The sequence below is a fragment of the Ovis aries genome, chromosome 7 (assembly GCF_016772045.2).
Source record: "Ovis aries strain OAR_USU_Benz2616 breed Rambouillet chromosome 7, ARS-UI_Ramb_v3.0, whole genome shotgun sequence".
Lineage (NCBI taxonomy): Eukaryota > Metazoa > Chordata > Mammalia > Artiodactyla > Bovidae > Ovis > Ovis aries.
The window spans coordinates 86,745,534-86,759,153 of record NC_056060.1 but is presented as its reverse complement, the minus strand read 5'-3'; the positions used below and the strand labels follow the sequence as shown (position 1 = coordinate 86,759,153).

The 13,620-nt window shown below is 41.3% G+C and overlaps 1 protein-coding gene across 2 annotated transcripts; it reads right to left on the bottom strand.

Moving 5' to 3' along the window:
- Positions 1-2,903: 2,903 nt before the first annotated feature.
- On the bottom strand, positions 2,904-13,371 carry SAMD15 (sterile alpha motif domain containing 15). Of its 2 annotated transcripts, XM_004011085.5 has the most exons (3): positions 11,719-13,371; positions 10,370-10,468; positions 2,904-4,128 (listed from the first exon to the last, which is right to left on the bottom strand). In XM_004011085.5, the coding sequence occupies exons 1-3, from the start codon at positions 13,360-13,362 to the stop codon at positions 3,907-3,909; spliced, it is 1,965 nt and encodes a 654-aa protein (XP_004011134.1). In that variant the 5' UTR covers positions 13,363-13,371; the 3' UTR covers positions 2,904-3,906. The 2 variants fall into 2 exon arrangements, with proteins under 2 accessions (XP_004011134.1, XP_012037525.1); XM_012182135.4 differs by lacking the exon at positions 10,370-10,468.
- Positions 13,372-13,620: the final 249 nt, after the last annotated feature.

Here is a 13,620-nt window from a genome sequence, read left to right as displayed (position 1 = left end):
TAACTCTACTGATATACAGGGGGCTATCCCCGACCACCTTTCTCTGGAGAAAATCAACTTAGGGCTCTAGCTAATAAGTCTCCTGGACATGAGAGGAATATTTCATATCAAACCCCTTCTGTTAGCATTCTAGCTTGCTTGGCAGGCTTATCCAGATTCTTACAGCTACGCATGTGATTATTTACAGGCTCCCAAATTGTGAGAGGCACGGGAAGCCTAAAACATAGAGCCTTTCAAAGAGTTAAATGTTATTAGAGTAGTGCTGGTGTAAGATTTCATTATTGGGCCAATGCTTGTTGCTAAGTTCCCATATCTCTTATCCACTGTGCACCTGGGAGTGCATTAGTTAAGTTGGAATGTAAGAAAAACAAGTGAAGCCTTGAAATTAACATCAGACTTTTGAGCTAATTGGTTCTTTCTTGAAACTCACTGCACCTTTGCTCTGTGAGAAATGTAACTTGTTTAATACTTTCTGAGGCTGACATAGATTAGAAATATAAAGAAAAAACATTTCCAGGGAAAATAAGTTTTCTGGTTGAGCAGCCTTTATCAAAAGAGGGTCATAAAATGTCCACAGGCCTCCAAGGCCAGAAGATAATGTACACAACATTGTCTATGGGAAAGGTTTGCAGAAAAAATCCTGGTTTTGATAAAGACAAAACAGATGTAATGTTTGGGCTGACTCTGTATGACTTTGCATCTTTCATTTCCCTCTATGTACAAGTGAAGGTATAAAAGACCCTTTGGAAAATAAAGTAAAAGGGCCTCGCTCGAAGAAGCTTAGTCACCCCGTGTCTTTTTTTCTCTTTCTTACTCTCTTTTTCAGGCTGATCCCTTGGAGCATAGAGGCTCCCTGCGTTCACTTATCTACCTGGACTTCTAGGACCTGAATGAGAAGATGTTCTGCATTTTCACTCCCTTGGGAGACCGGGAGGGCACCTGTGGCCTCTGTGAACAGGGCAAACTCCTTGTCTCGGAGTTTTATTGGCTTTCTATGTAAACCAAGGAATATCAGCCTCTTTCTCTCCTCTATTTTCTTATCTACAACATTCTTTCCTTATCTCTCTCTAAATCATTCTCTTCGCCAATGCCATCACACTTCGGATACCCTGGATCCAAGCCAGAGCAGGACCCCAGCACTATACTGTCATTATTAGATGATTACATACTTTTTCTGTAGCATTCTTTTCCTATAGCAGTATGTAACTACAGTCTATACAGTATATACATTCCTATAGCAGTATGTAACTACAATATGTAGCTACAGTACATAGTTACATTCTTTCCCTGTAGTAGTATGTAGCTAACAAATGAAACACCTTGATTTTCCTACAGTTTGGATAGAAAAATAAGATAGATGTGTGGTAAACAATCACAGTATTCTTGCCTGGAGAATCCCCATGGACAGAGGAGCCTGGTGGACTACAATCCAGGGGGTCACAAAGAGTCGGACACGAATGAGCAACTAAGCACAGCACAGTTCAGATTTATTTCAAGTTTTGCAATTACTTTATGTTAATCAGAATAGAAAACAGTATTAGTAACAATCAAGTTGAGAAAGGATGGTGGTGACTATGCTGTCACTAAACAGAACTATTGTTAGCCAAATGCTAAAGTACTTTTGAGGCTGTATATTGTCACCCTGCTTATTTAACTTATATGCAGAGTACATCATGAGAAACACTGGCCTGGAAGAAACACAAGCTGGAATCAAGATTGCCAGGAGAAATATCAATAACTTCAGATATGCAGATGACACCACCCTTATGGCAGAAAGTGAAGAGGAGCTAAAGAGCCTCTTGATGAAAGTGAAAGAGGAGAGTGAAAAAGGTGGCTTAAAGCTCAACATTCAGAAAACTAACATCATGGCATCCGGTCCCATCACTCCATGGGAAATAGATGGGAAACAGTGGAAACAGTGTGAGACTTTATTTTGGGGGGCTCCAAAATCACCGCAGATGGTGATTGCAGCCATGAAATTAAAAGACGCTTACTCCTTGGAAGGAAAGTTATCACCAACCTAGGTAGCATATTCAAAAGTGGAGACATTACTTTGCCGACTAAGGTCCGTCTAGTCAAGGCTATGGTTTTTCCTGTGGTCATTGGTTTTTCCTGTGAGAGTTGGACTGTGAAGAAGGCTGAGCGCCGAAGAATTGATGCTTTTGAAGTGTGGTGTTGGAGAAGACTCTTGAGAGTCCCTTGGACTGCAAGAGATCCAACCAGTCCATTCTGAAGGAGATCAGCCCTGGGATTTCTTTGGAGGGAATGATGCTAAAGTTGAAACTCCAGTACTTTGGCCACCTCATGTGAAGAGTTGACTCATCGGAAAAGACTCTGATGCTGGGAGGGATTAGGCGCAGGAGGAGAAGGGGACGACAGAGAATGAGATGGCTGGATGGCATCACTGACTCAATGGACGTGAGTCTGAGTGAACTCCGGGAGTTGGTGATGGACAGGGAGGCGTGGCGTGCTGCGATTCATGGGGTCGCAAAGAGTCGGACACGACTGAGTGACTGAACTGAACTGAACTGAAAGTACTTTTGAACAAAGCTATTCACTGTACATGGAAACCACCATGGTCTTAGGTTAATCATTTACTTTTTTCTCTTTTGCATGCTTGTGAGCCAAGAAGACTCAATGGTACTATCTTAAATGGTCCAAGATAAAATTTAGTTTGATAAAATTGTGGGGAAAAGATTAGGTTCATCATCAAACATTAATATTCTTGGTATGAAAGCTAAATTGAGGCACTGTTCTTTCTCTCACTGGGAAAAATAAAAAAGGATTCCTTTGAATATTCATTCAGGTGTAAGGAACTGGATAGGGTACAGTGGTTTTTAGGATTAAGAAGTGTCCCTGGGAAGAGAAAGGGAAGTTAAAGTCTATCAAAGGAATCGGAGTCATTCAAGCAACAAAAAGTATTTTTAATTTCTTGTGAGCAGTCCAGTCATGTGTAGCCACTGGTCTGTATTTCATTTTATAAAAGTCTGGTGGTGCCGCATAGAAAGCCTTGTAGACAAATCCCAGACCTAATCCATGGTCTGTGATACTTCTATAAGCCATGCTGTTTTAACAGGTAAATACAAATCTAAAAAGATATTTAAAATTGTTTGTTCTCTGAAGCCGAAAAGGAAAGAGAACTCCCCCACCCCCACTTTTTCACAAAACATTTTCTGTTAAAACTTGTAATTTTAATCCTTTTTCTCTATTTTGGAGATGTATGCTAATATTTTTTTAAAAGTGAGTAAACCTTCTGCCAGTTTTCCATCCCAGGATGGTCTTCTGGGGGCAGGGCTGTTGGAGCCACTTTGAAATGTGAACATTTCAGGGGCACTTTGTCTTCCTGACACTGGGAGTTTAGCCTAAGGACTTGGCTCCAGGTAGTAACTTTCTGTTTGTCACAAAGATATGAAAAGTTTTAATTTCTTTTGGATACAGACAGTTAACATGTCAAGAATGGATCATATCTGCCTGGCTCTATAAAAAGGTGAGAGGTCCTTGTCTCAGCAATCTCTTTAGCGACCTGCCTGTAATGTGCATCACAGTCTGATTTAATGCTGATTCAATACTTATCTGGGATTATCTGAGTTGGCAGGTGATTTTATTTTCAGTTATGTTTTCCCAATGTGTTCCAAAACCAGATGAAGTAGTAGAATTTATCAGGAAGTCTTACAGTTACCCAGAAAGAGAGCTATTGCTATCTTTGTTTTAACAAGGGGCGAAGTTGAAACATAAATAAAGGGAGGACGCTGTGAGTCAGTGGCAGAGCTAGGAATGGACCAGCGGTTCAAACTCTGATTCTGAGTGAAGAGGAGAAAGAAAACACAGAAATGCCTCATTTCTCCCTCACATAATTTAGTTTGATTTTCAAGTTACGTGAACCAGCTTGCCCTACAGGTCAATGGACTATAATGCTGCGTCATTTTTAAGGGTGGTCACCCGTGGAGCATAATCCTGTAATCCTGCTTCTCGCACAAATTCAGACAAGGTCAAGGAATCAGACGTAACTCCACTATGACCTTTTCGCTCTAAAAATAAGCCAATATTGTCTCTGTAGGGAAGGCGGATGGAGCGTGTGAATAACGGCTCTTCAATTCCCAGCAGCTTCCGGGTATGCCGAGAAATTACCTGTAATGCAAGGATAGCTTTTTAATGGGAATTTCCTGAAAACACAACTATAATCAAGTTAAGTTTTACTTAGTCTCATAGACCTCTTGAATGCTAACCCCTCAAGCTAGTTCTGTGAGGAAATAAAACCACGAATACACTGAAAGGCTTCCCACCCTGGCATTATCAAAACACATTTCTTAAGAGAAACATCACATGATTTATCTTTCTACTTAAAGATGTTTCTAGGCCCTTGGATCACATAGGCACAGATGGGTTCGTTTCTCTTTTTTTTGGCCGAGCAATCTGACCAATGATATGAACAGATAATATGTTCAGATTAGGAGTCATGACTTTCTCTAGGAAGGTTAATAAATAACTTGTCTATAAGGGGCTCAGTTAATAATCAACTAAGAAAAAAATCATTACTCAAATAGGTATTCAATGCATTGGACTGGAAATAAATCTCACACTAAAAAGCAGACATTAAAATTCCAGTTAAAATGCATTAGTGCTTATACTTGTGTATTTTTAAAAAATACTTTTGCCAGAATTTTCAATGTCTCTAAAATACAGTTTGTATTCACTGAGTACCCTGCCACTTGCTATGCTCGATTAAACTGTCATTGCGCTTTCAGAGTCTAGTTTTAATTGTAGGTCTGCTATAACATTGCTATTTGAATCCATATTCTGCCTCTGGGTGAGAATGTAGTCCATGAGACTGCTGCTCGAACACAGTCAAAGGAGTACGTGGAATGAATCTGCATGTGTTTAAAAATACTGGCCATAGTTACAAGACTGTGAAATTCACACCACAAATATTTCTAAGTCTGATGCAAAACGGCCCAGAAAGTGCACTTTAGATAAGATAGCTTTCTTCTCAAATCTGACTTAAATTGGAGTTGTTCAGACTCTAGGGGTGGTTGTAGGTAAAGGACAGAGTCTATATCATTGCCGTGCACTCCCGGTGGGAATACTAATTGAGTTCTGCGGCCACTGAGGTTTCAAGATTCAAAAGACAAACACAGGGGAGTCCCTTAAGCTGAGTTCCAATGAAATGTGGAAGGAATGGAGAAATAGGGAATCATCGTTAGAATAACAGTAATAACTGATGCAGGGAAGATACACTGATGAATGCTAAAGTTATTGGGCAAAGCTTTAAGGTGAAACAGGTAATTTGCATAGCCTCAAACTACCTCCCCCAGTATGTTTAATACTTGTGGTATTTACTCTAGGTCTGTGCTGTGCTGTGCTGAGTTGCTCAGTTGTGTCCAACTCTGCAACCCCATGGACTATAGTCCACCAGGCTCCTCTGTCCATGGGGATTCTCCAGGCAAGCATACTGGAGTGGTTTGCCATGCCCTTCTCCGGGGATCTTCCCAACCCAGGGATGGAACCCAGGTCTCCCACATTGCCTGCAGATTCTTCACTCCCTCTAGGACGGGGGGAGCTTAATTCTCCTCCCTTTGACTGTGGGCTGGACTCAGTAACTCACTTTTGATGAAGAGAATATGAAAGAGAAACACAGTAACTGTGGTGAAGAAATTTGCAGACACCACCTTAACCCAGTGATCAAAGTTAACATCTCCAATAATAGATCATGTCAATGCCATGTACTCCCTGCTATGATTAAATGATATCATCATTTATGTGATGGTTTCCCCACAAAGCATAATTTCATGGGAAACGAGACAAACTGAGGGAAATCTACAAAATACCAGGCTGCTGCTGCTGCTGCTGCTGCTAAGTCACTTCAGTCGTGTCCGACTCTGTGCGACCCCATAGACGGCAGCCTACCAGGCTCCCCCATCCCTGGGATTCTCCAGGCAAGAACACTGGAGTGGGTTGCCATTTCCTTCTCCAATGCATGAAAGTGAGAAGTAAAAGTGAAGTCGCTCAGTCGTGTCCGACTCCTAGCGACCCCATGGACTGCGGCCCACCAGGCTCTTCCGTCCATGGGATTTTCCAGGCAAGAGTGCTCGAGTGGGGTGCCATCGCCTTCTCCAAAATACCAGGCTACTACTCTTCAAAGTGTCAAGGTAATGAAAGACAAAGAAAGATCAGGAAATTGTCCTATATTGGAGAAGACCAAGGAAACAGGACAGCTAAATGCAATCTCCAGCTGGATCTTGGAATGAGAAAAGGACATCAGTGGGAGAACTGTACAAGTCTGCATAAAGTCCATAGTTTGTTTAATAGTTCTGTGCTGATGTTAATTTCTTTGTTTTGATAAAGGTATCCTGCTTACATAAGATGTTAACACTAGGGGAGACAGGGTTAAGAGTATATGGGAACTCTCTGTACTATCTTTGCAACTGTTCTGTAAAACTAAAATTATTTGAAAATTAAAAAATTTCTTTTTCATTTAGTGACAATTGCTGACATGTTGTTTGTGACATGAGTTGTGCTATTTAAGCAGCTTGCAACAAGGCAGGTGTAGTAAAATTGCTGAGATTATAATAAAGCTAATAAGGTTCTACTTTGAAATAAATATACAATCAGGGATATAAAAGGAATGTGCAATTCATCTGTTCTTCTACAAATATTTGTCACAGAGTTATCTGTTATCTTTTGTTCACTTGAAGTGAATGGTTGAAAATATTTTGAGAAATATTTTTTTAAGACAGAAAGCTAAAGTAAACACAGTGCTATCTTGTCTATTAATAGCTTGTCCCTAGAATAAGTAGGGACAAGAAAAGGACAATACAGAAATATTTTCTCCTTTTTACCAAACGAGTGCATCACTACAAATGGGAAACACAGGAGAGCAGTTTCCAGAGCTCCCCTGGCCAGAGAAGAAGAATAATTAGTGCTTCTTTTCTTTTCCGCTCCTCCCAGTCTAACCTATACATTTAGCTCTTCTCTGGTCCTAGGAAGGACAAAGGGAAAGGTGAGTTATTTCTGTAGGGGAAGAATGAGTAGTTGCAAAATTATGAAAGTAAAAGGAAGCTGAAGAGAACAGAAACTGGCCATGAATTAACTGCAAGACTTATAAATGGGGCTTCCCTGGTGGCTCAGATGGTAAAGCGTCTGCCTGCAATGTGGGAGACCTGGGTTCGATCCGTGGGTCAGGAAGATCCCCTGGAGAAGGAAATGGCAACCCACTCCAGTATTCTTGCCTGGAGAATTCCACAGACAGAGGAGCCTAGCAGGCTATAATCCATGGGGTCACAAAGAGTCCTACATGACTGAGCGACTTCACTTCACTTATAAATGGGAAGCACAGTTTACATGTGATCCAATTTCTTGGCAGCCATGTCCAAAATTCTGTACACTCAAGCAACCTGTCCTGACTCCTCCCAATCTCTAACACCTGTGAACGATGATAATTGAGAGTTGGAAAGAAAAAGATAACTACATTGCTCAAGTGTTGTTATGAGATAGAATTGCGGATGTACTGTACTAGTGTTATAATTACAATGGTGGGGTAACAAACGCTTAGTATTATCAGTAAGGAAGGTATCTGTGGTATGCTTAAGGTCACGTTTGATCTCTAAAAAGTTACCTGTATCATAGTGTATAATTAACTTTTTTTTATGTGGACCTATCAAGCAAAGCTTATCTAACATACCTGTATGAATATATTGATCTTTCTTACCCTAGTGATTTCAAGGAGAGGCCATATTTGTCTACTGACTTTGATAATAAGTATTCCAAAATTTGCTTATTCAAACTTCTTGGAATATAAGGAGAGACTACTGGGTTCATCATTTACTATTGAGGATTTCAGAAGATATTTAAGACCTCTTGCTTCTTGTAAGACTAGAGAAAGCATAATTAGAATTTTTATTATTCACATTGATATTGTACTTTTGGAATGAAAATGTCAAGGAAAGCAAAATGACTTGGCAGACTCTTAACACTTTCTCATGATGAAAAGTTGAAGTTTCTGGTATTTAAATGTTTTAGGAATTTATATTACAAGTTATTGTACTAGTGCATTTTTGCAAAACTTTTGCATTTCTGTTCCTTATTTAGAAAATTGAGTACATGATATACATAAGTAGAAATTAGAGCTCATAAAAATGGTTGTATTATCTTTGAACATAAAAAGGATAAGATATTTACCTGGTAGTAGTTGGTAGCTACAAAAAGCATGATTGTAATTAATAATTTGAAGTAAGTTTCCCTTTTCTATATTATGTATATGTGGGTTCACAGTTACAAAATTATTCATTTAAAGAGGCAATATTAAAAAAAGAGGCAATATAATGTAGTGGTTTAAATAGAGCATGGATTGGGATATTACACAGAATATATTTGAATCCTGGCTCTTATTATCTGAATGATTTTGTGTAAGTTGCTTCACCTTTCTGGCCTCAGTTTTCTCTTCTGTAAATGGGGATTAAATGAAGGGATGGATGTATGGTATCCAACATACAGTAAAAACTTAGGATAGCTATTGATAGAGTACAAGAGACTAAATGTTCACTTAGGACTATGTATTTAACAATTTAAAGGATTTCTTTATATCTTGTTGTCAGAAAAAGGACTTTATATATTAACAAGGATAATTTTCTTACTTTCTAAATCATATGACTTATGGAATTATATAGTTCTAAGGACTGATCAAGAGTTACCTAGGGGGAAACTCCTTGGCAGTCCAGTGGTTAGTACTCTGTGCTATTGCTGATGAGAACTTGGGTTTAATCCTTGGCCAGGGAACTCAGATCCTGCAAGCCATGTGGCGTGGCCAAAAAAGAAATAAAACTCACCAAATTCCCCTTGGGTGGGGAAAAAGAAAAGAAAAAAGGAATCACCTAGGGAACAAATTCCAGGGCCTACCCGAGACCTAATGAATCAAAAGCTCTGCAGCCTGGAACCCCAGAATCTTTTTTTTTTTTTTTAATCTCATTTGATTCCAAAGCCTATCCAAGATTGAGAACCACTGAGGCAGAGCATTTACGGGCAAAAGTGTAATAAATGAAACCACTGGTATGTTGAGATGGAAGGTATTGAAGCAAAGGGTACTGTTACGCAAAGATAATCATGGACTGTTGGTGCTGGAGAGATCTTAGGAAACTGAGGTCCAGAGAGGTTAATGTAACTTGTTTCAAAGCTAGGGAGTAGAGCAAGCAAAATGCATATGGTTTGTTTTTTTTTTTTAGTGCCATATGGGTGTTAGAGACATAAAATGCAGGACAGCTTTGGAGGTGAGGCTACTATGGGCTGGGAAGATCGGGAAAAATTTCCTGGGGAGATGAGAATTGACTGGGGTCATGAAGGATGACTAAGATTCATAGTGGTCATGCAGGGGTAGGGGGTATTAAGCAAAGATATATTAATCGGAGGGAATGCATGAGACAGGTTTGCAAGGGTGTGAGCTTGACCTGTGAGGCTGGAGCAGGAGATTCATGGTGGTGGGAGAACACTTGTGGAGGATCCTGAATCCTAAGCTAAGGAGTTGTGTGTGTGCTTAGTCACTCAGTCGTGTCCGACTCTTTGCAACCCCATGGACTGTAGCCAGCCAGGCTCCTCTGTCCATGGGATTCTCCAGGCAAGAACACTGGAGTGGGTTGCCAAGCCCTCCTCCAGGGGAATTTTTTCAACCCAGGGATTGAACCCAGGATTCTCGCATTGCTAGAGGATTCTTCACCACCTGAGCCACAAGGGAAGCCCACCACGGTGAAGCTAAGGAGTTGAGACTATCTAAAGAAGGCTTCTGAGGAGAATACTGTGTAAATGGTTGGAAAGTGGCAGTCTACAATCAGGGCCCTTGAATCCAAAGGGCCTATGCTGTGCTACATTGCTTCAGTTGTGTCCAACTCTATTGTGACCCTATTGTGAGCCCACCAGGCTCCTCTGTCCATGGGATTCTCCAGGCAAGATTCCTGGACTGGGTCACCATGCCCTCCTCCAGGGGATCTTCCCGACCCAGGGACTGAACCCCTGTCTCTTGTGTCTTATGTATTGGCAGGTGGATTCTTTACCACTAGCACCACCTGCAAAGCCCCCAAAGGGACTATAGACAGAAGCTAAAAGCAGGCTACTGGAATGTTGTGTATATTCTAGTAAAGGTCTGATAAAGGTCTGAACAAGTGGGAATGGAGAAAACCAGATGCTATAGGAGGAGAGATAGTTCTTGAGATCTTTGTGGGGAATGAAAGGAAAGAGTGGAAGCAACCACTTTGAGCCTGGGGGACTAAGAGTATGATAGCACCACTGGAAAAAATCAAAGGCCAGGTTGGAATAAAAGGAGGTTGGTTTGAGATAGATGGTAGTACTGCTGCAGTGCTCTGTTAGGAAACCATACACAACTCACCTTCATGTCCTCAAAATCTGTTATCCCCATCTGAGGGAGGTTTGAGCAGTTTACATGTATGAGTTTTCGGCCACTGATGAAGTTTGTGGTAAAACACTCCTGTCAGTACAATGAGAACATTACTGAAAAGATGGATGGCAAATACAGGAAGAAAAAGCAGGAAAGACAAAGGGAGGAGGGAAGGAAGGAAAGAGGTAAGGAGGGAGGGATAAATAAATCATGTTTGTTGCTAGTGCAGTACTGAGAAAAAATAATTTTAATAGTCCTAATAATCCTACATATTTTAAACTCTTGATTAAATTTCATACTGCTGCTTATTATTATTTTTTTGGGGGTATGATACAACCAGTGCTTTTTCTTACCTGAACTACATTTTTAAGTACAGAAGTACCAAAGATTTCAGATCTTGTGTTGTTTGTAGTAGCCTAAGGCTCAGAGGGTAAAGCATCTGCCTGTGATGCAGAAGACCCAGGTTCGATCCCTGGGTAGGGAAGATCCCCTGGAGAAGGAAATGGCAACCCACTCCAGTATTCTTGCCTGGAGAATCCCATGGACAGAGGAGCCTGGTGGCCTACAGTCCATGGGGTTGCAAAGAGTTGGACACGACTGAGCGACTACACTTAAGAACATAGTTGGCAGTGAAATAAGAGGATTCACTCCATTTTAAAAAGAAAACTAGTCTTGGTTAATTGGCTCTAAAAATTAGTACTGGTGGGTGATCACAATACATATAACACATTTGGGATAGATACTAAGACTAACAATACAAGCTCAAGTTAAGGGAGCTGCTAATAAAAACAAAGTACCAAAAAGCCTACCTCAGGGACTTCCCTTGTAGTCCATCCAGTGGTTGGGAGCCTGCCTTCTGGTGTGGGGGATGGATGCAGGTTCCATCTCTGGTTAGGGAGTTGGGATCTCACATGCCATGGAGCAGTTACCAAGCTCATGAGCCGCAATGAAGACCCAGTGGAGCCAAAAAATAGTTTTTTTTAAGCTTTAAAAAAAACCCAAACCAAAAAAATCTACCACGGATGAAATCTTTTTAGGAATACAGATTTCTATGAAAAGAAGCCTACGTAAATTAGTCTTTATTCAAGGATTGTAAAGAAGTATAATCACTGTGATGAATAGGAAAAACAAATATAACCTTTCCCTCATCTCCCAATATATGAATATATGTATATATCAGTGGAAAGGCCAAAATTAAAATCCAAGTTACCTCTACCATCGTCCATGCCTGTCCTACACTTCTTCCAGTGAAGATGCAAAATCTCAGGTAAGGACAGAGGAATAAGAAGTGAAGGAATGAGAGTATGTAATACACACACAAAAATGTTATTTTTGTGTACCTTGTATTGAGGGAAGCCTAGCTGGCAAATCCACTTGGCAACTTTTTCTGGGCTCCATTGAAGATACTCAAATTGTAGATCAGAGTTTTTTTCTGGCTGGGTGTCTCTATCTTTATATACCTGTTTCAGTGACTCTAGGGACAGATCTTGCTTTTCACCAGAGGACTCTTTCAAATCCCTCTGAGACTCAGAGAAAAAGGAGTAGAATTCATAATTGGTATCAGAAAGCTGGAACAGATTTTGGAGTTCTTTAGAAAACTCATAAGCTGTATTCACTGAGTCTACTTCACTTGTTGGAAAAGGCTCTAATACAGAGTCTTTTGAAACTTTAGTTTCTTTTATTAACAACTTTCCTATTGGATAGTCAGAGTACTCAGGCTCATCCCCGTTGACAGAATGTTTAAATTTGATTGCTTCTGGCCTATCTTCCTTGTCAAATTCTACAGGTGTCTCTCTTCTAAGTAGTTGTTTGGTTTTATCCAATAACTCTAAATCTATCTCCCTAGTTGGCTCTGTTTGTGTCTTCTCTTGTACCTTTGGTTTGATCATCTGTGGTGGCACTTGACCTGTTTCTTCAGTTTTCTCTGGTTCTTTCTTTGGAAACTCTGCTTTAGTTTGTTCTGGGGGCTCTGGACCTTTCTCCTCAGTTGACTTTCTTAGTGTCTCCTCTAATCTGAACTTCCCTGATGGTGTTAGATCTGTCTCCTCGGTTGACCTTTTCTGCTTATCTTTTTGATCTGCTGGTTTGGTGTCCTCTGGTGGCTCTAGAACTTTCTCTGCAGTTGACTTACTTGCTGTCTCCTCCTGAACTTCTGGTGTGGTCTTTCCTGATGGCTCTCTAACTGTTTCCTCAATTGGTTTTCTTGACTTTTCCTCAGAAAACTCTGATTCCATCTCTTCTAGTGGCTCTGGAGTTTTTTCTTGTGTTTCCTCGGTAGCCGTACTTGGTTTCTCTTCTGGAAACTCTGGTTTGGCCTGCTCAGGTGACTCTGTCCTTTTCTCTGTAGGTGACTTACTTTGTATTTCCTCTGGATTATCTGATGTGGCCACATTTGGTGGCTGTTGATCTGCCTCTTCAATTGATTTTCTTGGTTTCTCACTTGGAGATTCTGGTTTGGTCGGCTCTGTAGGTTCTAGACCTGTCTTTTCATATTGCTCTCTCAGTGACTCCTCTGGAACCTCTGGTTTGCTCTCTTCTATGGGTACATACTCAGGTACATCTGGTTTGGCTTCCTCCTCTGGTTCCTCAGGTTTTCTGTCCACAGGGATTTGCAAATCCTTGAAAAGCTCTCTTTCTATCTGTCCAAAAGTCTCTGATTTTACCTCTAGGGGAATCTTTAGCTCAACCCCGCTGAAAAGGTCTATCCTGGACTTGTGGGGAACCTCTTCCTCGGACGTCCAGGTTGGTTTTAGGTGCGGAGGCACATCTTTAGCACTCTCTGATGTCTTCTCTTTGAAGGCCTCTTCCTCTGACTCTGGCTGTGGCTCTTGGTCAATCTCTACAGGAATCTCTGGGCCTGCCTCTGCCACGCTGCCTGGTTCGATATCTTCGGTCACCTGAAGAAACTGAAGTTTCGGTCTCTCAGTGTTCAGGTCTTCATTTTCGTCAGAGGGGGAATCGTAATCCTCTGGGACTTCAGCCATGACGCAGATGAGCCGTCGCGCCCAGGCCACCTAGCAACTCCAACTTCCGATAGCGTCTCTATGGAGACCACGACTTCCGGCCAGGTCTCAAGGAGTCTTCCCCCTCCCGGGGTTTTGTTTGTTCTTTCAAGCACTGACTAAAAATCTGCCATGGCTGACTGAACTGAACCCCCCCCACCCTCCCCCCGAGCCCCGGTCGCCAGCCTCCGCTGACCAGAGCTCCCGCGAGGGCGCGAGGCCCGGCTCGCTGCCCCTTCC

Coding starts and splice junctions, on each gene's coding strand:
- SAMD15 (XM_004011085.5), bottom strand. CDS start 13,362: ATGGCTGAAGTCCCAGAGGATTACGATTCCCCCTCTGACGAAAATGAA. Junction 10,469..11,718: donor TAGGCTTCCCTCAATACAAG/GTACACAAAAAT, acceptor TTGTACTGACAG/GAGTGTTTTACCACAAACTT. Junction 4,129..10,369: donor CAGATTTTGAGGACATGAAG/GTGAGTTGTGTA, acceptor CTTGCATTACAG/GTAATTTCTCGGCATACCCG.